Source organism: Rana temporaria, chromosome 7, assembly GCF_905171775.1.
Source record: "Rana temporaria chromosome 7, aRanTem1.1, whole genome shotgun sequence".
Taxonomy (NCBI): domain Eukaryota; kingdom Metazoa; phylum Chordata; class Amphibia; order Anura; family Ranidae; genus Rana; species Rana temporaria.
Window position 1 is genome coordinate 55224564 of NC_053495.1, and position 27551 is coordinate 55252114.

Consider the following 27551-nt stretch of genomic DNA (forward strand, 5'->3'; position numbering starts at 1 on the left):
CAGTACCAGTGGGGAAGCTAGGCATTATTTCTTCTGGGGCAAAGAATCAGTTTGGTGCCCCCCCCTCATGGGACAAGATTAGGCAGAAGTGAGAAACTCCCAGGCCGCTGTCACTGAAGCCGGCCCACTGAGCCATCGGCCCACCGGGAAACTCCCTGTAGTCCCAATGGCCAGTCCATCCCTGCATACACCTACACATATAACTGGAGCTCTAAAGTCAGTTTTCTGTGCTTTATTTTGTAACTTATACTAACATTTTATATAGTACGTTAGGTCTCATTCACATGGGCACAGAGGGCCGTTCAGCATGAACAAGGTGTTTATGTGGCCAGGAGGCGTTACATACTGCCCCCTGGTGTCAATGCACAAACAAGCATTTGCTTACAAACAAGGGTGAATGAGTGACCATTAAGGCCCCTTTCACACCTGCTTTTTCATCCATCCGTGTGCGGATGAAAATGGGACATACATTGGTCCCTATGAGACTGCGGGTGTCAGCGGATGAACGATCTCGTCCGCCTCCACAATGATCCGATTCTGCAGACGGAAGAAAACCCTATTTTTCCTTCCGTCTGCGGATCGGATGAATACGGACATGCGGTCCGTGTTCATCCGATCCCCCCATAGGGACCGCCCTGTCATCCGTCGGCTTAGCAGGGATCAACGGAGCGATCCCCCCTGAGCATACGGAGGCGGATCGTTACTGAGGTAAGTAAAACGGGGGTTCGGGGGGGGCGGTACCGTCGGATGTTTTTTCACCTTAATGCATAGGATGCATTAAGGTGAAAAAACATTTACCTTTATAACCCCCCTTTTTTTTTTTTTTGAGCTGGCGCCATCTGGTGGTGAGCCGTTGGTATTACAAGTTATTACCACCAGATATGAGCTGGCGCCATCTGGTGGTGGCCGTTGGTATTACAAGTTAAGCATTACAAGTTAAACAGCAATTCTAATGTCATTTTACACTATTTTCACTGCCATATTCTTCCCTCTAATTAGAACCCCCAAACATTATATATATTTTTTATCCTAACACCCTAGAGAATAAAATAGCGATCGTTGCAATACTTTCTGTTACGCTGTATTTGCGCAGCGGTCTTACAAGCGCACTTTTTTGGAAAAAAATTACACTTTTTTTAATTAAAAAATAAGACAACGGTAAAGTTATCCCCATTTTTTTTAATATTATGAAAGATAATGTTACGCCGAGTAAATTCATACCCAACATGTCACGCTTCAAAATTGTGTCCGCTTGTGGAATGCCGACAAACTTTTTTACCCTTTAAAATCTTCATAGGCGACGTTTAAAAAAATCTACAGGTTGCATGTTTTAAGTTACAGAGGAGGTCTAGGGCTAGAATTATTGCTCTCACTCTACCAATCGCGGCGATACCTCACATGTGTGGTTTGAACACCGTTTACATATGCGGGCGCTGCTCACGTATGTGTTCACTTCTGCGCGCAAGCTCGTCGGGACGGGGTGCGTTTTCTGGCTCCTAACTTTTTTAGCTGGCTCCTAGATTCCAAGCAAATTTGTCAAACCCTGACTTACACCAGTGCTGGTGGTAATAATGCGCTCGCTGACACCAGTGCTGGGGGTTAATAATGTGTTCGCTGACACCAGTACTGTTGTTTTTGAAGTTTGCATGCGGCCCCCCATGGCATATGAAAACTTGTCTTGTGGCCCTCAGGTAATTTGAGTTTGAGACCCCTGCTGTAAGGTAACCATTTTATTTAGTGACAGGTGTTTTGATTGGCATTTAGAGTGCTTTTTAAAAGCGGGCCCAATGCCACATTTTGAAGCAAGTGTAAACGAGCCCTTATTGTGCCAGTCTGCAGCTCTCCTCTTGCCTCACTTCCCATGCTGTCAATCAAAGCCAGTGATGAGGGAGTGTGGGCAGGGCCAAGTCCCACTGTCTGTGTCTATAGAAGCAGACAACGGGGCACGGCAGTGAGCTTGCACAAATGCCCCATAGAAAGCGGCTTTATATGGGGACACTTGCCTGAGAGCCCAGAGCGCCAGCGGGAGGGCCTAGGAAAATTAGTTTCGGGGCCACTCTGTGCAATTCCAGTATAAACCTGTTTATTTTATTTATTTTTTTAAAAGCCCACATTCAACTTTCTTCACTGAGCAGCCCTGCCCAGAGCAGCAAACCCTTTCTCCTCTAAACAGCTGCTCCTACTGCGCATGCAGAGTCATTCATTCTAATGGGAATTCCGTATTCGTGGAAGACTGTGGTGGTCTCTCAAAGTATGACTTACTCACAGGAATGAAAGGAACCATAGTGAACATGTCCAGCGTGAGGTGGTTATTTTCAGGAAGGCGGGCTAACTACGAGTAGAGTTACAACTCTAGTCAACCTGCTAATTGCAACATCATTTAAACACCTACTGCATGTAGGAACTGCTTTACAGCTAAGGTGAGAGTGAGGAAGTCATTTATTAAAATAGATTTTACCTAAAAAATGGGATTTTATAGGCAATGAAAATTCAAAAAAATATATATAAAAAATATAATTTATTAAAAAAAAAATACATGAAAGACATAAATGTTCCTCAAGATAGAACAGCATTGGTTAAAAATGGATCACATGAAACTGTATAAACATCTGACAGAGATGTATAGTATAACTGCATCAGACCCCAAGAACCTTTTTTTTGTGATGCATTTTGTATCACAACATGGTAGAAAAATATGGATACCATGCTGTGATACAAAATGCATTGATAATATGTTCTGCAATTTCAGAGATGGTTTCTGTCCCTGATGAAGATTTTTCTATAATGTTTGTACTTTCGAAACGCGTTGGAATTCGCAGCCTGTCATCTCCAGGAACTGTATATCCACTTAAGGACCGCCGCCTGTATTTTTACGTTGGCAGAATGGCACAGACAGGCATAGGTATGTAAAGGTACGTCCTCTTTAAGATGCTGCTGTGTGGTCGCGAGCGTGCCGGCAGTGGCGCGCTCGCGACCCTGCCGCCTTCTCCGTGAGTCTGACCGTGGGGATACCCACGATCGTCTCACGGAGAGATAGAGCGGGGAGATGCTTATGTAAACAAGCATCTCCTCGCTCTGCCTAGTGACAATGACAGTGATCGCCGCTTCCTGTAATCGGAAGCGGTGATGACTGTCTTGTCACGCACAGCCCATCCCCCCTACAGTTAGACGCACTCATCAGGGCACACTTAACCCCTACAGTGCCACCTAGTGGTTAACCCCTTCATTGCCAGTGTAATTTTCACAGTAATCAGTGCATTTTTATAGCACTGATCGCTGTACAAATGACAATGGTCCCAAAAATGTGTCAAAAGTGTCCGATGTTTCTGCCATTATGTCGCAGTCACAATAAAAATCGCTGCCATTACTAGTAAAACAATGCAATAAAATTATCCCCTATTTTGTAGACGCTATGGCCCAGATTCTCGTAGAATGGCGTAACTTAGGGCGGGCGTAACGTATCTCATTTACGTTACGCCGCTGCAAATTTTTCAGGCAAATGCTTTATTCACAAAGAACTTGCCTGTAAAGTTGCGGCGGCGTAGCGTAAATCACCTGGCGCAAGCCCGCCTAATTCAAATTAGGCGGGCGTGTAGCATTTAAATTAAGCGCGTTCCCACGCGGAACGTACTGCGCATGCGCCGTCCGTAAAATATCCCAGGGTGCATTGCTCCAAATGACGTCGCAAGGACGTCATTGGTTTCGACGTGAATGTAAATGGCGGCCAGCCCCATTCACGGACGACTTACGCAAACGACGTAAATTTATAAATTTCGACGCTGGCACGACGGCCATACTTAACATTGGTTGCGCCTCATATACCCAGGGGCAATTTTACGCCGGGAAAAGCCTAACGTAAACGTCGTAACTTTACTGCGTCGGCCGCGCGTACGTTCGGGAATTCGCGTATCTAGCTAATTTGCATACTCAACGGGGAAAACTACGGAGGCGACACCTAGCGGACAAAAAAAAATTGCATTTAAGATCCGACGGCGTAAGAGCCTTACGCCTGTCGGATCTAATGGACATCTATGCGTAACTGATTCTAAGAATCAGTCGCATAGATACGACGGCCCAGATTAGGACTTACGACGGCGTACATGGCGTTGCGCCGTCGTAAGCCCTTTGAGAATCTGGGCCTATAACTTTTGCGCAAACCGATCAATAAACGCTTATTGTGATTTTTTTACCAAAAATATGTAGAAGAATACGTATCGGCCTAAACTGAGGAAAAAAAATGTTTTTTATATATATATATTTGTTGGGGATATTTATTATAGCAAAAAGAAAAAAATATTGCATTTTTTTCAAAATTGTCGCTCTATTTTTGTTTATAGCGCAAAAAACAAGAACTGCAGAGGTGATCAAATACCACCAAAAGAAAGCTCTATTTGTGGGAAAAAAAGGACATAAATTTTGTTTGGGAGCCACGTCGCAGGACCGCGCAATTGTCAGATAAAGCGACGCAGTGCCGAATCGCAAAAAGTGGCCCGGTCTTTGACCAGCGAAATGGTCCGGGGCTTAAGTGGATATACAAGGTTCTAAATACAAGGTTCTTGGGGTCTGATGCAGTTATACTATACATCTCTGCCAGATGTTTATCCTCTTGACCACCGCCCCATGTCAAAAAGACGTCCTCTTTTTAAAGTTGAATATCTCGATAACGGCAGCAGCTGCTGCCACAACCGAGATATTCATCTTTTCAGGGGGCGGTGGTGTACACGATAACGGCGGTCTCCGCGGCGGATTCGCCGCGAGATCGCCGTTATCGGTGGCGGGAGAGGGGCCCCCCCCCTCCCGCCGCTCTCCCGCGCCCTCCGCCGCTTACCGGAGCCGTCGGTAGCGGCGGAGGGGATCGGATGTGTCCGGCAGCTGAGCGGGGACGGGACTGAAGGAGAAATCTCCTTCACCCGTCCTCATAGCTCTGCTGGGCGGAAGTGACGTCAAAACGTCAGTCCCGCCCAGCCTCTTAAAGAAACATTTATTTTTTTGTCATTTGAAAAAATGACATTTTTTTTTTTTTTTTTTTTTTTTTTTGCATTTAAGTCTAATTATGAGATCTGAGGTCTTTTTGACCCCAGATCTCATATTTAAGAGGACCTGTCATGCTTTTTTCTATTACAAGGGATGTTTACATTCCTTGTAATAGGAATAAAAGTGATCAATTTTTTTTTTTTTTTTTTTCAGTGTAAAAAATTATAAAACTAAATAAAAATAAATAAGAAAACCAAAAAAAATTTTTTAAAGCGCCCCGTCCCGACGAGCTCGCGCGCAGAAGCAAACGCATACGCGAGTAGTGCCCGCATATGAAAACGGTATTCAAACCACACAAGTGAGGTATCGCCGCGATCGTTAGAGTGAGAGCAATAATTCTAGCTCTAGACCTACTCTGCAACTCAAAAAATGCAACCTGTAGAATTTTTTAAACGTCGCCTATCGAGATTTTTAAGGGTAAAAGTTTGACGCCATGCCACGAGCGGGCGCAATTTTTAAGCGTGACATGTTGGGTATCATTTTACTCGGCGTAACATTATCTTTCACAATATATAAAAAAATTGGGCAAAATGTATTGTTGTCTTATTTTTTAATTAAAAAAAGTGATTTTTATCCAAAAAAAGTGCGCTTGTAAGACCGCTGCGCAAATACGGTGTGACAAAAAGTATTGCAATGACTGCCATTTTATTCCCTAGGATGTCTGCTAAAAAAAAATATATAATGTTTGGGGGTTCTGATTAATTTTCTAGCAAAAAAATTGTGATTTTCACATGAAGGAGAGAAGTGCCAGAATTCATCTGGTGGGCAAGTGGTTATACAGTTTCATGTGATCCATTTTTAACCAATGCTGTTCTATCTTGAGGAACATTTATGTCTTTCATGTATTTTTTGCAATAAATAATATTTTTTATATATATTTTTTTGAATTTTCATTGCCTTTTAAAATCCAATTTTTGAGGTAAAATCTATTTTGATTCATGAGGGATGATGGCAATTTACATGCCAGTCCATGGGAGTCTACTTATGCCTCGTTTCCACTGAGCTGATCGGTTCGTTATGGTACGCTTTTTTGGGTGTTTCCATTATGAAAGCGTGCCATAAAAGTGAACCGTACCGGACCATTCTGGGTCCTGCTTCAGATGTGGGGCCATAGAGAATGGAACGGTTCCATTAGGGCAGACCTACAAATACATCTCACTGATTGGTGGACGTGCTAGGCTTTTTTTCTAAACCTTGCATGGTCCCGGATGGTCCGATTTGCAGTGGAAATGCTCAGCAGAATAGACCGGACCATTCTAACCCGTTCCATTCTAAGCGACCCGAACCGATCCGCTCAGTGGAAACGAGGCATTATTTTTCTAGAGGAAGTTTCTTATTGGTCACAGCAGGTGGGTGGAGTCAAAGTGGAAGTAAACCCTTCAATTTGATAGTTACAAAAACAGTTAACATTCCCGGCATGCCGGAAATGCTAGCTGTCACATTTGTTTGTGCTCTCAACCAAACTGCCAAACCAACCAATGGCTGGTTTCATAACAGGTCACATGTACAGCATCATGGCAGTTTCAGATTAAACAGAGGTCAAGATGGCCGCTTCCTTGGCTGAAAACGATAGGAGGGTTTACTTCCACTTTAAGACCTAAGGAGCATAATTTCTATTCATTGGTGTTACCAAGAGATGTAGGAATGTGATGTGTATTATAAATCACTGGTATTTACCCAGAACTGAGATATCACACTCATTTTTTAAATAACTAAGTTACATTTTGATTTGGATCTTTAACATACCGTAAGGGCTGCTTGTCTCTGAGATACAATTCCAAGCTTCTTCTGAGCTTCCATCTCTTTCATCATCCCAATTACGTTTGTTGAGAAGTGGCAAGGACACAGCATTCTTGATGATGGGGGAGATAGGAGGCGGTGGAGGCGATGTGGGATGCCCGGGGGATTGGGGTTCAGGTGACATCCATCTAGCCTGGCGGAGTTTCTTGGTTATATAGCTCCAACGATTATGTCTTTGTTTCTCACGACAGTTGCTGAGAAATGAGGTATCTCCAAAGACTTCACCTTTTCTACCGACGTGCATAGTGTGTCGGAAGTCACCTAGAGGAGGGCTAATCATATCTGTTGTCAGTGACACACGTTCCCGCCTGGACCGAGAAACCAGGTTTTTTATGACTGGAAGGCTGCCCAGACTCATTGTGTCTGTTTAATGATGTGGAATGAATGACCAAAAAAAAAAAAAAACACACGCAAAGAATTCCTATAGCATTGTCTTCAGTGACAAGTCCCACTTTTCAAAGGCCCATTGACTAGATACTTCAAGGATTTTATTTTTCACCTTGTTGGTCACGTTTTTGTCTTCTATGTATCTTGTGTGTGTTCCCTAAAGAAGAGAAAATCTGAAATACTGATATCACAGATGTGTAGAGCCGCCAGGCAATGCCTCAGGGAAGACCATGTAGCATCCAATTTATTATCTTCTGATCACTGAAGATGGTAAGTAGACTTGAAAATGCAAAGAAGTGTGGATGCAAAATAATTCCGGTTCTTAATTCGGTATTATGCATCAAGATGAAAATAGCCAAAGCTATCTGTCCAACCTAAAAAAAAAAACAAGAACAAAAAACATTGTATATAAAACAATATAAAAAGATTCTTCAATCAAATAAAATTTGTTTATTTAAAGCGGAGTTCCGGCCACAATTTCACTTTTTAAATATAATTACCCGTGTAATACACAAGCTTAATGTATTCTAGTAAAGTTGGCCTGTAAACTAAGGTCTGTTTTGTTAGGTTGTTACATCATTTAGACACTTTATAAAATAGAAATTGACTGGGGCCATCTTAAGTGTGGGCATCATGAAGCCAGACTGTATGACTTCCTGGATTTCAGCCTTGCAGATCTCGCACACTCAGTGCTGCACAAGCAGTGTCAGATCAGGTTTCAGCACCTGTGCTGTCCAAGTCACATGATTCTTTGAGACTGGGGAGTGCACAGACTCCAGGAAAGTTACACCCACTACATTCCCAGGAGTCTGTGCGGTGTAGGTTAGGAAGCATTAAAGCGGGGGTTCACCCTTAGAGGGCACTTTTCCCCCTTAGATTCCTGCTCGTTATTACTAGGGGAATCGGCTATTTATTTTAAAATATGTGCAGTACTTACCCGTTTACGAGACGCATCCTCTCCGTCGCTTCCGGGTATGGGCTTCGGGAATGGGCGTTCCTTCTTGATTGACAGGTTTCCGAGAGGCTTCCGACGGTCGCATCCATCGCGTCACGATTTTCCGAAAGAAGCCGAACGTCGGTGCGCAGGCGCAGTATAGAGCCGCACCGACGTTCGGCTTCTTTCGGCTACGAGTGACGCGATGGATGCGACCGTCGGAAGCCTCTCGGAAGAATGTCAATCAAGAAGGAACGCCCGCTCCCGAAGACCCATACCCGGAAGCGACGGAAGAAGATGCAGCTCGAAAACGGGTAAGTACTGCACATATTTTAATATAAATAGCCGATTCCCCTAGACCGAACGAGCAGGAAGCTAAGGGGAGATTTTTTTTTTTTTTTTAAATGGGTGAACTCCCGCTTTAAGCACCTAGGTGCAGGAAGAGGGAAGATTAACTATTCTGCCTAGCAACAACACTTTGAAGACATCTAAAAAAAAAAAAAAAATTCGTAAAGGACTAATGAATTTGTTTAAAACTGCTGATGTAATGTTATATTTATGGGTGGAACTCCACTTTTAAAGTATCAAGCGTTTTTAAATCTACTTAGGATGTTGTCCCCCTGCATGTTATTATTTGTGACATTTGTTTTTGGAAATGCTTTAACCAGTTAACAACCGCCCTATAGACGATATACGTCTGATAGCAGCGGTTTACCACGTGATCGCTCCGTCCAATGACGGAGCGATCACTTGTAAACAAACCGGCGTCATGTATTGACGCCGGTTCCTCCCTCCCCTCTCTGTACCGAATGGTACAGTGTGAGAGGATAGGGAGGGATAGAGCAGATGCAGTCACAGATCCAGCCAACCATCCATCCCTGCTCAGCCATCCCTGCCCCATACTGTGCAATACTACACACCTATACTGTGCAATACTCTGCAATACCCCACACTACTCTGCAATACCCCACACTACCCTGCAATACCCCACACTACTCTGCAATACCCCACAATACCCTGCAATGTCGCCTATGGGGATTTTTAAGTAGCGAAGTTTGGCGCCATTCCACGAGCGTGTGCAATTTTGAAGGGTGACATGTTGGGTATCTATTTACTCGGCGTAACTTCATCTTTCACATTTATGCAAAAGAATGAAGAAAAAATACAAAATTTGCTAAATTTTATAACAGAAACAAAGAAAAATTCATTTTTTTTACAGAATTTTCAGTCTTTTTTCTCTTATAGCGCAAAAAATAAAAAAACCAAAGGTGATTAAATACCACCAAAAGAAAGCTCTATTTGTGTGAAAAAAAGGACGAAAATTTCATTTGGGTACTGTGTTGTATGACTGAGTAATTGTCATTCAAATTGTGAGAGCACCGAAAGCTGAAAATTGGTCTGGTTATAAAGGGGGTTTACGTGCCTGGTGGTCAAGTGACTAAAATGATGTTTCCTACTCTGACATTGCAGTGCTCAGGGCTGGCATAGCTGAGTAACAGCCACACCCCTCTGTACAAGCTTTCTCACACAGGCTCATATTGCAAACTAGGGAAGGGATTGTGGCTGACCAAGTTTATGTTAAAGTGGAACTTTAGTCTGAAAATGAAGTCCTGCTGCATCCTTTCATGTTTCCGGTATAGATATGTAAAACATTAAAAACGAGTGCCTGTGATTACCTACACCCGATTCTCTAACCATTGGGCCCCCCTGGACATTTCTTTTTCTCTCCCCTCTGTGCCCTATCCCCTCTACTAGGTTTATTCTTGTTAATTATCTGATATACCAACTGTAATAGAAGATGCTTTGAATGGTTGGGATTTTTTACCTTCGCACCAGATAAAGCCAAGCCAAGAGAAGGAACTTGGTCCTGGTTTAGCCTAATGTATTCCCCCAGCTATTCTACAACACATTGGGCCAGATTCATGTAGCACTTACGCCGGCGTATCTCGAGATGTGCGGCGTAAGTCTAAATGTGCACCGGCGTAACTATGCACCGTACCGACAGAACCAGATACGCCTCAAAATAGACTTCTTCCTACAGGCGTAACTTTTCTACGCCGGTGCGGCGTGGGCGCATATTTACGCTGGATGGATCTGGCGCGCCCATGTTTTTTTTGTTTTAAATATGCAAATGAGGACGATACGCCGATTCAGAAAAGTACGTTTGGCCGGCGCAGGCTACTCCCGGTGCGCGTAACTGGAAATTCCGGCGCAAAGTTACCCCTCATAAAGCAGGGGTAACTTTGCACCAGACTTGCTCAAGTCAGCTGGAGAGGGCCCGGATGGGAACCCCCTTAAAAAAAAAAAAAAAAGTTTTTTTTTTAGGGGTCCGGAGGCCACCAGGGCCCCAGATGGCAACCCCCCCTTTTTTATAAAAATAAATTACCAAATAAAGGGGGCTTTCCATCCGGGACCTCTGGGCCCTTTAATAATAATAATAATGATAATAATAATTATATATATATTTATGTCCGAAAGGCACTGGCCGTGAACTTGTTCTGCATACAGACGGCAGAACTTTTTCGGCCAACATTCACGAAACTACGTAGTTTTTCTGCTCTTTTGTCCGATGGAGCGTACAGACGGTTTGATTATACGACAAAACACGTCCATCGGAATATTCGATCGTGTGTGCGATCCTTTAGCCTGTAGGGTTCAATATTGGGTTGGCTCACCCTTTGCAGCTATAAAAGCTTCAACTCTTCTGGGAAGGCCGTCCACAAGGTTTAGGAGGGTGTCTATGGGAATGTTTGACCATTCTTCCAGAAGTGTATTTGTGAGGTCAGGCACTGATGTTGGACAAGAAGGCCCGGCTCACAGTCTCCGCTCTATTTCATCCCAAAGGTGTTGAGGTCAGGACTCTGTGCAGGCCAGTCCAGTTCCTCCACCCCAAACTCACTCATTTATGTCTTTATGGTCCTTGCTTTGTGGACTGGTCCAAATCATTTGATGAAAGGGGGGTTATGGTGTGGGGTTGTTTTCAGGGGTTGGACTTGGCCCCTTAGTTCCATTGAAGGGAACTCTTAAGGCGTCAGCATACCAAGACATTTTGGACAATTTCATGCTCCCAACTTTGTGGGAACAGTTTGGGGACGGCCCCTTCCTGTTCCAACATGACTGCTCACCAGTGCACAAAGCAAGGACCATAAACACATGGATGAGCAAGTTTGGGGTGGAGGTCCTGACCTCAACTCGATAGAACACCTTTGAAATGAATTAGAGCAGAGACTGCGAGCCAGGCCTTCTTGTCCATCAAAAAAGGCTTCGTACGCCTTCGGATCTTAGGATGCAATACTTTGGCGCCCGCTGGGTGGAGTTTGCGCCGTTTTCCGCGTCGGGTATGCTAATTAGCTGTTTACGGTGATCCACGAAGGTACGCCCGTTCGTCGCATTCTCTTACGTCGTCGCTAGTCGGCTTATCCCGTCGTAAAGTTGTGATTGCTATTTAGGTGGTGTAATATTAGACAGCCCATGTTAAAGTATGGCCGTCGTTCCCGCGTCGAATTTTAAATTATTATTTTTTTTGCGTAAGACGTCCGGGAATACGAAAGGACGTAACGCACGTCGCCGTTCAAAAAACACGTCGGGGCGCCGTAATTTCACGCAAAGCACGGCGGGAAATTTCCTAACGGAGCATGCGCAGTACGTTCGGCGCGGGAACGTGCCTAATTTAAATGGTACACGCCCCATTTGAATTAGGCGGGCTTGCGCCAGACGGCTTTACGCTACGCCGCCGCAAGTTTACAGGCAAGTGCTTTGTGAATCAAGCACTTACGCTGAAAACTTGCGGCGGTGTAACGTAAACGGGATACGTTACGCCGTTGTAATTCTACATGAATCTGGCCCTATGTGTTTTATTTGGTGCACGTCACACGTGTGTCAAGAAAAATGTAAATGTTAAATTAGAAAATGCAAGTAATATAAATGTAACCTGAAGACCACTTTCACACTGGGGTGGTTTTCAGACGCTTAGCTTCTGCTAAGTGCCTTAAAACCGCCTCCCATTCATTCAAGTGTGACCTTTCACACTGGGATGGTGCGCTTGCGAAGAGTTTCGAAAAGTCCTGCAAAGAGGAACTTTGGGGTGGGTTGGCAGCGCTGTATTTAGCGCTCCAAAACGCCTTGCCCTTTGAAATGAGTGGGCAGCGCTTCGAAAGTGCCTGTAAACTGATTTGGAAGTGCCGCAACACAGGAGTTTTAAACCCCTTCTTTAGGGTTAAAAGCGCTAGCGGCTGAAAAGCACCACTAAAACAGCGGTAAAACGCCACTAAACCGAGCGGAGCTTTAGCGCGAACGTGGCCGCGGCCCCAGTGTGAAAGGGGTCTAAATGTTTGTCCGGAAACATTTAAGAGTCTCTAAATACAATAGATCAAAAACCATTAAAAAAGTTTTTCTTTCAGATTCTTTTTGTAAAGTAAAAAATAAATAAAAAAATAATTGTTTCTGCAGTCATTTGTGACCAAAGTAACACAAGCACACTTTGATAGAATGACCCTGATGACTGGTCAGGGACACAGACAAAGCTGGCATTTTAGTAAATGACTGAAATATCTTGTGACTAACAATTATGGCATTCTATCGAGCAAACACAAAGAATCGTGGAAAAAAATGAAAGCACATTTTTTTATTAAAAAAAATAGAACTCAAAGGGATTGACATCTTCGGGACAGATATGGTTACAGTATATGCTCACATTAAATACTGCTGTAGAGCAGGAATAAACAGGCTATGGGGAAATCCTGTTATAATGCAATGAAAATGCATTTACTACAATATACCGTATAAGAATAAACAATTATATGATATACCGTATTTATCGGCGTATACCGTGCACTTTTTTGCCCATAAAATCAGGGCAAAATCGTGGGTGCGCGATATACGCTGATACTCGCATCCCGCGCTGTGTTTGAACGCGGCCGCCGACATATACCGAGCGCAGTACACTCGGCCATGCTCGGCTCCCCTCGCGGTTATGCGAGAGAAGCCGAGAGGAGCCGAGCGTGGCCGAGCGTGCCCGAGTGTACTGCGCTCGGTATATGTCGGCGGTGGCGTTCAAACACAGCGCGGGAAGCGGGGATCGGCTCAGAGACCAGCGCGGGAGAAGCGAGGAGGACACCACGAAGGCCGCAGATGGACGCCGGACCGGACAAGGCCGCCGATGGACGCCGGGCAAGACACCAAAACTGTAAGTAATAAAAAAAAAAAAGCAGGAATTTCACGTCCAGATTAGGGGTGCGCGCTATACGCCGGTGAGCGCAATAGGCCGATAAATACTGTAGTTGAAAATAATTGTAGAGCTACCTAAAGCTCAACTTTTCAGAAATGTAAAAATGATACCTAGCAGTGGTTCTGCGCTCACACTACAAGAGTTAATTGCTCGTTTAGGTGTCGGGGACTTGTTAAAGAATGTTTACTTACCAGGTTCTCCAGTCCTCTGTGCCGCTACACCAGTCTCCACAGTGTCTGCTTGGCTCCAGGACCAGTGGTCTAAGGCAATGGTTCTCAATCCTGTCCTCAAGTACCTCCAACGGGCCATGTTTTCAGGTTTTCCTTTCTCTTGCACAGGTGCTTTAAATCAGAGTCAATAGCTTGGTATTTTATCTAAGAGAAATACCCAAAACATGTCTGTTGGGGGTACTTGAGGACAGGGTTGAGAACCACTGGTCTAAGGTCTGACATTATCCTTCTTGCATTGGACGTGATGATGCCAAAGGATAGTCCACCGCCAGAATGTGGGGGAGTGCCATCTGCCAGAGGATCAGGTAAGTAAAAGTGGATCTTCACCCTCATCCCCTTTCTTTTTAACCCCTGCTTACCTAGTTTCAGGTCCTGCACAGTTAAAGGGGTTGTAAAGGTACATTTTTTCCCCCCTAAATAGCTTCCTTTACCCTAGTGTAGTCCTCCTTCACTTACCTCATCCTTCCATTTTGCTTATAAATATCCTTATTTCTTCAGAGAAATCCTCACTTCCGGTTCTTTTGTCTGTAACTCCACACAGTAATGGGAGGCTTTCTCCCTGGTGTGGAGTGTCGTGCTTGCCCCCTCCCTTGAGGAGGGAGGGGGCGAAGTGCACTTCATTCATCTAGGCGAGTAATGTGCATGGGGAGGGGGGGGGGGGGTATGGTTGGCAAGGGATTTCTCATAAGAAAAATGAAAAAATAATAATCCAAATTTTCACAGCGGAGGGAAGGAGGGGTGGAGAGTAGACAATATCATATTGAGGGTGAAGATCTGCTTCAAAATGCTTTTCCTCCCCTCTAGACTAAACAAGCAGTTGACCATTTGCGGGTATCCCCTGCTGACCTGCACTTACACGATGCTTTAAAATAAGTGTTCTCGGGGTACAGCGGGGGCTGAGTACAGCGGGGCTGAGCGTGATTCGTCCAGGAGAGCCAACCTGCCGCAGTGCAACTGCGGCGGCTGGTCTTAAAGTGGATAAAGCTGAGCTCCACTTGTTTGCACCCTCCACTGCCACATTTTTTGGGGGGGGGGCTGGTACCTGGTTTTGACAGGTACCCGCTCTCACTTCCGGGTAAGATCGCGATAAAACAACATTTATGGCCCCTCCCCCAGCCTTCTGAGACACACACAGGTCCCAGAATGGCGAGACCATTCAAAAAGTGGAGCATGACTCGCGCATTCGCAGTAGGAAACCAGCTGTGAAGGCTTTACTTCCTGTTTCCTTTACTACAGATGCCGGCGCCTGCACCTGATGACGACTGAAGAATCAGCTTGGGGTGCTGACATTGCGGGATCCCTGGAAAGGTAAGTGTCGTTATATTAAAAAAAAAAATTCTGAAGGCGCCTGGAGCTCCTCTTCAACTTGAAGTCAATACTTTAAATAAAATGCCAGGAAAATCCACCAAGACAATACATATTAATCATTAGACATGTGCATTCCTTTTCGTCCAATGCATTTTTCACCTGAATTTCTGTGATTTTCGTGTTGGTTTTAACAGACGATAACGAGCGCGCAGAATCCGAAATCCGAAAGATCCGAAATAAAAAATGCTTTATTTTCTTAAGCGGCAATATAGGTAGAAGATTCGACATGACGGTGACAAAAGCGATCTGTGTCTATCGAATCTGCGGTTGAATGTGCCTAACCTTAACTCTATTAGTCCAAGATTACTCGACAGAGAGAAAAGATTCGACATTATAGAGACATGAAGATTCGACGAAGCAGCTGAAAACATATGATCGCCGCGAGCGGACATTTACGGTCAAATGCTCCGCCCATAGGCTATAGAAGAATTCTAAATGTTGGTTAACTAGTAATAATAATTAATAAATATAAATATTTCTAGTCATACAACATTAGAATTCTACTATAGCTTGTGGGCGGAGCATTGGATCGTAAATGTACGATTGCGGCGTCGTACAGTTTAGCTGCTTCGTCAAAACTTCTTAGAAAATCCGACAGACACCATAAGCCTTCAATTGACAAATTCGACCTTAAATAATTTGGATCTTTGGACGAATGCAATTTTGTAACGAAACAAAATAAATAAAAATGAGTAACTAAATTAAAGGGGTTGTAAAGGTTTGTTTTTTATTTTCTAAATACTGTAGGTTCCTTTAAGCTAGTGCATTGTTGGTTCACTTACCTTTCCCTTTGATTTCTCTTCTAAATTTTTTTTTTTTGTCTGAATTTCTCACTTCCTGTTTCTCCTCAGTAAGCTTTCCACCATGATCCGAGCAGTTTTGGCTGGGGGTTAGTCAGTCAGAACAGCTTACTGAGGAGGAACAGAAAGTGTGAAATTCAGACAAAGAAAACAAAGGAAAAAAAATTAGAAGGAAAATCTAAGGAAAAGGTAAGTAAACCAACAATGCACTAGTTTAACCACTTAAGACCCGGACCTTTAGGCAGTTTTTGCTATTCGGCACTGCATCACTTTAACTGACAATTACGCGGTCGTGCGACGTGGCTCCCAGGCAAAATTGGGCTTTCTTTTGGTGGTATTTGATCACCTCTGGGGGTTTTTTTTTGCGCTATAAACAAAAGTAGAGCGACAATTTTGAAAAAAATGCAATATTTTTTACTTGTTGCCATAATAAATATCCCCCAAAAATATATACATACATATTCTTTTCCTCAGTTTAGGCCGATACATATTCTTCTATCTATTTTTCTAAAAAAAACGATCAGCGATTTTTTTCGTGACTGCGACATTATGGCGGACCCTTCGGACAATTTTGACACATTTTTGGGACCATTGTAATTTTCACAGCAAAAAATGCATTAAAAATGCATTGTTTACTGTGAAAATGACAATTGCAGTTTGGGAGTTAACCACAAGGGGGCGCTGAAGGGGTTAAGGGCTCTTTCACACTAAGGGCCCGTACAGGTCCGTCTGTCAGGTTTTTTTGCGGACCTGAACGGGCGCTCCGTGCTCATCTATGGAGCCGCGGATGTCAGCGGTGACATGCCCGCTGACATCCGACCCGCTCCGATCCGCCAAAGTGTGACGGAGGAAAAACCTACTTTTCCTTCTGTCTGGCGGATCGGATCGGGTGAACACGGACATACGGTCCGTGTTCATCCGATCCCCCCATAGGGGAGAGCAGAGAAAAGACAGGGCGGTCCCTGTACAGTGTGCGGGGACCGCCCTGTCATCCGCCGGCTCAGCGGGGATCAACGGAGCGATCCCCGCTGAGCAAGCGGAGGTGCACGGGGCGGATCATTACTGATCCGCCCAGTGTGAAAGAGGCCTAAGTGTGACCTCATTTGTGTTTCTAACTGTAGGGGGGTGTGGCTGTAGGTGTGACGTCATTGATTGTGTTTCCCTATAAAAGGGATCACACGATTAATGACGGCGCCACAGTGAAAAATGGGGAAGCTGTGTTTACACACAGCTCTCCCCGTTCTTCAGCTCCAGGGACCGATCGCGGGACTCCAGCGGCGATCGGGTCCCGCGTTCACGGAGCTTCGGACCGGGTCCGACCCACGGCTGGGCACTGAAAGAGGACGTACCTGTACGTGCTTGTGCCCAGCCGTGCCATTCTGCCAACGTATATGTGCAGGAGGCGGTCCTTAGGTGGTTAAAGGAACCTATTTAGAAAATAAAAAACGAACCTTTACATCCCCTTTAATAAATGTTTCAGATGAAACCGAAATTCTGAAACAAAATATTTCAATGTGCACTTTTAATCATACAATCTAGTGTAAACAATTCCTTTCTTATTAGCTATAACACAGTACAGGAGGTAGTGTAGGTTAGGATTAGCAGTGGTCACCCCATCTATTAGGCCCCCGGAGCAGACCTGACAGCTCACCTCATAGGTTTGTGTTTGTCCTGCTATCACTGCATGAGTAAACAATGACTTATCACACGGAATTCCACATCAGCTACTGTTCAGAACCCTGACCTGTGCTAGTACTAAGGTCAGGTTAATAATATATATTACACACTGTGGCCTCTTAACATATTGGATTTGTTGAATGGTTGGTTTTGTGCTTTATCTGCAGAATTATTTTCAGTGAAAACGGCTTTCTCTAAAATTGCTTGGTGTGGTTTTTGATCAACAGCTTCTCCTGTGATATTGGCAGTTATTACCAGAAGCAATGTAACAGGCCATTATATGCTGTATCCAGGGAAAAATCATTTTTATTTAAGATATAAACCTAAATTTGCTCTCTAGTCAAAATTAAACACTGAGGGCCAGATCCACATACCCTGGCGCATATTTCCGTCGGGCGTAGCGTATCTGTGATACACTACGCCGCCGTAACTTTTTTTTGTATCCTCAAACAATTTGCGCCGTAAGTTACGGCGGCGTAGTGTAACTTTGGCGGCGTAAGGGCGCGCAATTCAAATGGATGTGATGTGGGCGTGTTTTATGTAAATACGTCTTGACCCGACGTAAATGACGTTTTTTTTCAACTGCGCATGCGCCGTCCGAGGGGGTATCCCAGTGCGCATGCTCGAAATTAAACCGGAACAAGCCAATGCTTACGACAGTGACGTCATTCTACGCAAAGCCCTATTCGCGAACGACTTACGCAAACGACGTAACATTTTCAAAATTTGACGCGGGAACGACGGCCATACTTAACATAGGATACGCTTCATATAGCAGGGGTAACAATACGGCGAAAAAAGCCTTACCGAAATGACGTAAAAAAATGCGCCGGCCGGACGTACGTTCGTGGAGCTAATTTGCATACTCGACGCAGAATTCTACGGAAACGCCACCTAGCGGCCAGCGTAAATCTGCACCTACGATCCGACGGCGTACTAAGAAGTACGCCTGTCGGATCGAGCCCAGATTCAGTCGTATCTTGTTTTGTGGATACAAAACACAGATACGACGGGGCATTTTAAAAATTACGCGGCGTATCCATAAATACGCCGGCGTAATTCGTTTGTGGATCTGGCCCTGAATCGTGAAACACATTCGGAGAGCACAGCCTCTTGCTCTTGAGGAATTCAGTTTTCTATCCAGGCATTGTTGTATTGCACCAGACCACCTTAAAGCGGAGTGCCACCCAAAAATGGAACTTCCGCTTTAAGCCCTGGTTCACACTGGGTACGATTTGGAACGATTTGAGATGCGATTTGACATGTCAAATCGCATCTCAAATCGGCGGCAATTGTCGGCAATGGCACTGTCCTAATCAGTGCGACGCCGCATCTGCGATTTCAAAAAGTAGTTCCTGTACTACTTTTTGCAATTTCGGGCCGCGATTTACATTAAATTGCGGCCGAAATCGCGGCAAAATCGCGGCCGAGAAATCGCGGCAGTGTGAACCTAGGCTAAAGGAGTTGTTAGGCTGCATTCACACTATAACGCGGCGTATTTCGCCGCGATTTGTAAACTTTTTTTTTACAAAACATTTACATTGATGTCTATGCCGAACGCCGAAAGCCACCTGAAAAAAAGGGTCCGGGACTTGTTTTCAGGCGGCAGGCGTGCGGCGTTTCGGCGTTCGGCGTGAGATGTGAACCATCTCATAGACATCAATGTAAATTCACCCCTCCAGCGGCACGAGCGTCGGGCGTAAATACGCCTACGTGTGAATGCAGCCTAAAGGAAAACATTTTTTTGGCTAAAATGAATGTCTGCAAGGTAGACAGACAGAATAGTTTAATGATTCTGTTAAAAAACGAGTAAATACCTATTAAATTCCTTCATCTATATCACCTCCGGCGTTCTAGTTTCTGTTCTCTCATCCACTTCCTGGTTTGTGGCGCTCGTTCATGTAAGAACTACATTTCCCAGTATGCATTGCGGCATGCCCAGTAATTCACACCTCCTTGAGGTCTCTAACACGTAGAGAGTGTCCTGCCGCACAGAAGTAGTTCCCAGGAGGGGGTGAGCATGTTACTGACCACCGCAGTAAAGCCTCCCGTCACAGTGGTGAGTAACAATCAGACAAGCAGGAAGTGAACAGAACAGAGAAGAAATAGAGCAACTTCTGAGCAAAAACGAACAATGAGGAAGTGAAAAGAGGAATGTCTGCAGGTAAAGGATGCTTATTATGAAAAAAAAAATGTCCTTTACAACCCCATTAAGTGTAGGTGACCCCCTGACATGCCACATTTGGCATGTCATTTTTGGTTCATTTGGTTTGGGGGGAGCGGGTACCCTATTTTAGAGGCACCCAGCTCCCACTTCCTCCCCTGGCTCCGCGGTGCCGGAAGGAAGATCATCTCTCCCCCCTCCCTCCCTGCAATCTTCTGGGACATGTCACAGGTCCCAGAAGATTGCCCGTCCATTCACACCCGGGCGCCTACAGTTAGAATGCCGGCACCGTGGAGAGGAGGGGGAGAAGCAGGGATTTGTACGCCTGCATCGCTGGACCGTGGGACAGGTGAGTGTCTGATTATTAAAAGTCAGCAGCTACAGTTTTTGTAGCTGCTGACTTTTAATTGGGTGGAACTCCATTTTAAGGCTGGGTTCACACTATTGTGAATTGGATGCGGCTTCCTCGCATCCAATTCGCAATAGCAGGAGATTTTGATGGGCTCCACTTCACACATCTCCGGAGCCATTAACCGATTCGGCCCTGGACCAATTTGCTGGTCAAAGACCAGGCCAATTTTTGCGATTCGGCACTGCTTCGCTTTAGCTGAAAATTGCGCAGTCGTGTGACGTGGCTCCCAAACAAAATTTACGTCCTTTTTTCCCCACAAATAGAGCTTTCTTTTGGTGGTATTTGGTATACCTCTGCGGTTTTTATTTTTTGCGCTATAAACAAAAATAGCGACAATTTTGAAAATAATGCAATATTTTTTACTTTTTGCTATAATAAATATCCCCAAAGAAATATATAAAAAAACTTAGGCCGATACGTATTCTTCTACATATTTTTGGTAAAAAAAAATGCAGTAAGCGTTTATTGATTGGTTTGCGCAAAAGTTATAGCGTCTACAAATTAGGGGGTAGTTTTGTGACATTTTTATTAATATTTTTTTTTTACTCAGCGATTTTTATTGTGACTGCAACTTTATGCAACTTTATGGCGGACACATCGGACACCTTCGACACATTTTTGGGACCATTGTCATTTTTACAGCAATCAGTCAGGGGTCAAGTCCTGGGGAAAAAAGTGTGGGAACTCCCACCCAAGATCCACTCCCCCACCAAAAAATAAAATGATACGCTCATATGCATAATTACTAAATTGCATGGTTTTTTTTTAAGCAAGTTCTTTCTAAATCCCGCGATAACTCGCAGCAGACCTCCGCAATGTCTCCTGGGAACAATGACAAAAGCTCCCAGGAGACATTGCGGCATCGAGGAAGTGACGAAATACCCGATGAATCCATATACAGGAAGCGGCCAGTAACATAAAGGATTACTAAGGTGACTCGAGCTGGGAATCGATGCTTAGTGAAGGATTGGCTCGGGCGGCTCGGCTGCTCTAGTCCTGCAAAGGGAACTGAGTTCCTGCTGTGAAAAAAGTGCAGGAACTTGAGCCCTGCAATCAGTGCTATAAAAATGCACTGATTAATGTAAAAATGACACTGGCAGTGAAGGGGGTTAACCACTAGGTGGCGCTGCAGGGGTTAAGTCAGTACTAGGGAGTGATTCTTACTGTTAGGGGGCGTGGCTACACGTGACACATCACTAATGACTGTTACCGTTCACAGGGAACAGCCATCAGTGACAGTGGAATGCCTTGTTTACAAAGGCTGTTCTGCCTTTGCTGACCGCAATCACGGGTTCCGGAAACTCAATGTTCCCAGGCGGCCCCCGATTGCTGGGCGGCAAATTTAAAGGGACATACAGGTATGCCCATTTGCCTGCCTGTGCCATTGTGTCAATGTGCATCTGCGTGCGACGGTCGGCAAGTGGTTAAAGCACCTTTTCAGTTCCATCTTCTGACTTCCACTAAAGACTTCTGGGGTCCAAGGACCACACAAGTACCAAAGGGCTACATGTGGCCCTCACACCACAGGTTGGGCATCAGATGTCCAGTGTCTGTGGCCAGTTTCAAGTGAACTTGTGCTTTACATGTGCAATGCAACAGGTTTGATTTAAACAAGCTCCCCAGGGCAATAAAAATACTACAGTTTAATACACCGGCTCAGACAGATAAACTACATACAGTGCATCCGGAAAGTATTGACTTCTTCCACATTTTGTTATGTTACAGCCTTATTCCAAAATTGATTACATTCATTATTTTCCACAAAATTCTACAAACCATACCCCATAATGACAACGTGAAAGAAGTTTGTTTGAAATCTTTGCAAATTTCTTTCAGGCTAGGTTCACACTGCTGCAAATTAAAAATCGCGGTAACATTTCGGACGCGATTTAAGAGACATCTGTGCAGGGTTCAATGTAAATTGCGGCCCGAAATCGCAAAAAGTAGTACAGGAACTACTTTTTGAAATCGGTGCAGAGCCGCAGATGCGGCGTCGCACCGATTAGGACGGTGCCATTGCCGACAATTGCCGGCAAATGCCGCCGATTTGAGATGCGATTTGACATGTGAAATCACATCTTAAATCGTACCAAATCGAACCCAGTGTGAACCTGGGCTCAAACAAAAACAAAAAAAATCACATGTACATAAATATTCACAGCCTTTGCCACGACACTTAAAATTCGAGCTCAGGTGCTTCCTGTTTCCACTGATCATCCTTGAGATGTTTCTACAACTTGATTGGAGTCCACCTTTGGTACAATCAGTTGATTGGACATGATTTGGAAAGGCACACACCTGTCTATATAAGGCCTCACAGTTAACAGTGTATGTCAGCGCACAAACCAAACCATGAAGTCCAAGGAAATGTCTGTAAACCTCCGATACAGGATTGTATTGAGGCACAGAACTGGGGAAGGGTACAAAAAAATGTCTGCAGCATTGAAGGTCCCAATGAGCACAGTGGCCTCCATCGTCTGTAAATGCAAGACAATTGGAACAACCAGGATTCTTCCTAGAGCGGGCCACGTGGCCAAACTGAGCGATTAGGGAGAAGGGCCTTAGTCAGGGAGGCGACCAAGAAACTGATGATCACCCTGACTGAGCTCCAGCATTTCTCTGTGGAGAGAGGAGAACCTTCCAGAAGAACAACCATCTCTGCAGCGCTTCACCAATCAGGTCTGTATGGTAGAGTGGCCAGACAGAAGCCACTCCTCAGTAAAAGCACATGTCAGCCAGCTTGGAGTTTGCCAAAAGCCTCGTACACACGACCGAGGAACTCGACGGGCGAAACACATCGTTTTCCTCGTCGAGTTCCTTGTTAGGCTGTCGAAGAACTCGACAAGGCAAGTTTCTCCATTCCCGTCGAGGAAATAGAGAACTTGCTCTTTTTTTTGGCTCATCGCGTTTCTCGACAGTTTCCTTGACGAAAATGTACACACGACCGGTTTCCTCGGCAAAAAAATATCTCCCAGCAAGTTTCTTGCTGGTTTTTGCCGAGAAACTCGGTCGTGTGTACGAGGCTTCAGACTATGAGAAAAAAATTTCTCTGGTCTAATGAAACAAAAATTGAACTCTTTGGCCTGAATGGCAAGCGTCATGACCCTAGCACACAGCCAAGATAACAAAGGAGTGTCTACAGGACAACTCTGTGAGGCCCCGTACACACGACCGAGTTTCTCTGCAGAATTCAGCCCGAAACTCGGTCGGAGCTGGATTCTGCCGAGAAACTTGGTCGTGTGTACACTTTTCAGCGAGGAAGCCGACGAGGAACTTGTTGTTCAATGAGGAAAGTCGGCCCGCCGAGATCTTCGGCGGCTTCAACACTGAACTCGACGAGGAACTCGATGTGTTTGGCACGTCGAGTTCCTCGGACGTGTGTACGGGGCCTGAATGTCCTTGAGTGGCCCAGCCAGAGCCCAGACTTGAACCCAATTGAACGTCTCTGATCTAAAAATGGCTGTGCACCGATACGACCCATCCAAACTGATGGTGCTTGAGAGGTCCTGCAAAAAAGAATGGAAGAAACTTCCCAAAAATAGGTGTGCCAAGCATGTAGCATCAAACTCAAAAATACTTGAGGCTGTAATTGGTGCCAAAGGTGCTTCAACAAAGTACAGGCATACCCCACTTTTAAGTACATAATGGGGTTTATTTACTAAAGTTGGAAAGTGAAAAATCAGGCTCACTTCTGTACAGAAACCAATGAGCTTCCAGGTTTTATTACTAGGCTTAATTGAACAAGTTGGGGTTAGAAGCTTATTGGTTTCTATGCAGAAGTGACCCTGATTTTGCACTTTCCAGCTTTAGTAAATAAAGCCCATTGTGTACTTAAAAAGTGGGGTATGCCTGTATTGAGCAAAGGCTGTGAATACTTATGTACATGTGACTTTGGGCCAGATTCACATAGGTTAGCGGAACTTTAGATCTGCGTAACCTATGTGATTTAAGATCCGCCACCGCAATATTTTATAGCAAATGCTAATTCACAAAGCACTTACCTCAAAACTTGCGGCGGCGTATCCTAAATCCCCCGGCGGAATTCAAATTCCGCGGCTAGGGGGAGTTTAGTATTTAAATCAGGCGCGTCCCCGCGCCGATTTAACTGCGCATGCGCCATCCGCAAATTTTCCCGGCGAGCATTGCTCCCAATGACGTCATTGGTTTCGGCGAGAGCGTAACTTGCGTCCAGCGCTTTTGTAAAATCGACGTACGCAAACGACGTAAAATTTCAAAATTCGACGCGGGAATGATGGCCATACTTAACATTGGCTGCGCCTCATAGAAGCAGGGGTAACTATACGCTGGAAAAAGCCGAACGCAAACGACGTAAAAAAAAGCGCCGGGCGGTCGTTCGTTTCGGAATCGGCGTATCTCCTCATTTGCATAATTGTCTCGTAAATAAACCGAAACGCCACCTAGCGGCCGGCCTGGAATTGCAGCCTAAGATCCGACGGTGTAACACAGTTACACCTGTCGGATCTTAGGCATATCTATGCGTAACTGATTCTATGAATCAGTCGCATAGATACGACCGAAGTAAATCAGAGATACGACGGTGTATCAGGAGATACACTGTCGTATCTCTATGTGAATCTGGCCCTTTGTCTTTTATTTGTAATAAATTTGCAATGATTTCAAACAAACTTCTTTCACATTGTCATTATGGGGTATTGTTTGTCGAATTTTAATGAAAATAATGAATTTATTCCATTTTGAAACAAGGCTGTAACATAACAAAATGTGGAAAGAGTGAAGCTCTGTGAATACTTTCCAGGTGCACTGTAGCCCTTTGGATATAATTATTAAATAGGGCCTCGATCTCTAAATACATTACTATATGTATGTGCCCTGTCCTGCAGCCCTGGGGTATATATACAGTGTAGTATTTCTTGCAGCTTTCAATGGCATATGAAAAAGCTCATATACGCAAATGCATCTTTAATGTGTTTCTGTTGCACTGTGTGAATTATTAATCTTTTTTGTTATTATGCTGCTAGCTTAAATTTCGATATGCATTTAATAGCCTATTTCAGACTGAAGGGACAAGAGTACACATGAAATCTACTGTAAATGAACCCGCATTGCATTTGAAGCCAAACTCTGGGCACAAAAATGTTGTTTGAAATATATTCCATAATAACAAAGGATATAATATAACAAAAAGAAACAACTGGGACTTTTCAAGTGCTACTAAGAATCATAAGACATAAGTCAGTATTTGTTAATAATGGCTATATCATTTATTCATTTATGTACCTTTTATAATTTTATAAAGAAGTTTATAAAACTGACAAAAGTTATGTCTAGACATGCATAAAACTATACTGCATAATCATATTACCGATATATTATCAAATGGTTCACGGCAAGTTTCCTACCAATACAAATCAATCATCCGAACACAGTAGTATTTGAGTCCATTAAGGAATTATAGATATAATTTATGGGGTAAAGTGGGCTATTGTACTGCTGCGGACCATTTGATAATGTATTGGTAATATAATCATGCAGTATAGTTTTATGTATGTCTGTACATAGATTTTTTCAATTGTATATACTCCTTTATTAAGAATCAGACCAGTCACCCTGCCCAAGGAGAGAGAGAGCCGCAGTCAGGCCCGGACTGGGATAAAAAATAGGCCCGGGCATTTTGGATTGAGCAGCCCGTGACATGTTAACCAACCCTTTCCCCACTCTTAACCCTGACGGAATCCCGGAAGAGGTGTGTGTGTGTGTGGGGGAGGGTAGGCGAGGGGGGACCAGGAAAGAGCATAGGGGGGTGGAGAGCACAGGGAATAACCTTGAGAACATGGGGTGGGGTGAGAGCACAAGTGAGGCAGGGAACACAGGGAGGAAGAGGAGAGCACAGGGGGGCAGCGAGAGCATGGGGAGGTGGAGAGCACAGAGAGGTGGCGGAGAGCACGGGGGGGGAGGGTGTGGAGATTACAGGGGGCGGGGAGAGCATGCGGGGATGTGGAGAGCACGGGGGGATGTGGGGAGCACAGGGGGGATGTGGAGAGCACAGGAGGATGTGGAGTGTGGAGAGCACAGGGGGGGATGTGGAGAGCACAGGGGGGGATGTGGGGAGCACAGGGGGGATGTGGAGAGCTCAGGGGGGATGTGGAGAGCTCAGGGGGGATGTGGAGAGCACAGGGGGGATGTGGAGTGTGGAGAGCACAGGGGGGATGTGGAGTGTGGCGAGCACAGGGGGGATGTGGGGAGCTCAGGGGGGATGTGGAGAGCACAGGGGGGATGTGAAGTGTGGAGAGCACAGGGGGGGATGTGGAGAGCACAGGGGGGATGTGGAGTGTGGAGAGCACAGGGGGGGATGTGGAGAGCACAGGGGGATGTGGAGTGTGGGGAGCACAGGGGGGATGTGGGGAGCACAGGGGGGATGTGGGGAGCACAGGGGGGATGTGGAGTGTGGAGAGCACAGGGGGGATGTGGAGAGCACAGGGGGATGTGGAGTGTGTAGAGCAGCCAGGGGGGATGTGGAGAGCACAGGGGGGGATGTGGAGAGCACAGGGGGGGATGTGGACAGCACAGGGGGGGATGTGGACAGCACAGGGGGGATGTGGACAGCACAGGGCAGGGGGTGTGGACAGCACAGGGGGGGATGTGGACAGCACAGGGGGGGGGATGTGGACAGCACGGGGGGGGGATGTGGACAGCACGGGGGGGGATGTGGACAGCACAGGGGGGGGATGTGGACAGCACAGGGGGGGGGATGTGGACAGACAGCACAGGGGGGGTATGTGGACAGACAGCACAGGGGGGGATGTGGACAGACAGCACAGGGGGGGGATGTGGACAGACAGCACAGGGGGGGATGTGGACAGACAGCACAGGGGGGGGATGTGGACAGACAGCACAGGGGGGGATGTGGACAGACAGCACAGGGGGGGGGATGTGGACAGACAGCACAGGGGGGGGATGTGGACAGACAGCACAGGGGGGGGATGTGGACAGACAGCACAGGGGGGGGGATGTGGACAGACAGCACAGGGGGGGGATGTGGACAGACAGCACAGGGGGGGGATGTGGACAGCACAGGGGGGGAGATGTGGACAGCACAGGGGGGGGGGATGTGGACAGCACAGGTAGGGGGATGTGGACAGCACAGGTAGGGGGATGTGGACAGCACAGGGGGGGGATGTGGACAGCACAGGGGGGGGGTGTGGACAGCACAGGGGGGTTGTTGACAGCACACAGGGGGGGGGGTGTGGACAGCACATGGGGGGGGGATGTGGACAGCACATGGGGGGGATGTGGACAGCACAGGGGGGACCTTTCCGAGACCTGCAGGAGGAAGATGAAGAGAATGATTGTTCTATATGCAGCAGCCCCCACTGCTCCTTTTATCCAGGTTACAGGAGGGTGGGGGGGGCGGTACTCACGGTTTCTGTCATCAAGGCAGGCATTATCCTCCGGGCACCGTGGGACCTTTCTCGGCAGCAGACAGCAGCTCTAGCTCCTCCCCATTCTTAGTCACACCCCCGTCACCGACGGCTGACC

General features: G+C 45.7%; 1 protein-coding gene across 1 annotated transcript in view; it reads right to left on the minus strand.

The window, feature by feature from the left end:
* Window positions 1–27551, minus strand: part of CDC42EP1 (CDC42 effector protein 1) — an 81315-nt gene that overhangs the window by 11393 nt on the left and 42371 nt on the right. The window contains exon 2 of the mRNA XM_040359415.1: window positions 6781–7595. Within this exon, the coding sequence (XP_040215349.1) occupies window positions 6781–7192 (412 nt within the window). The 5' untranslated portion in view covers window positions 7193–7595. The remainder of the gene's footprint in view (window positions 1–6780; window positions 7596–27551) is intronic.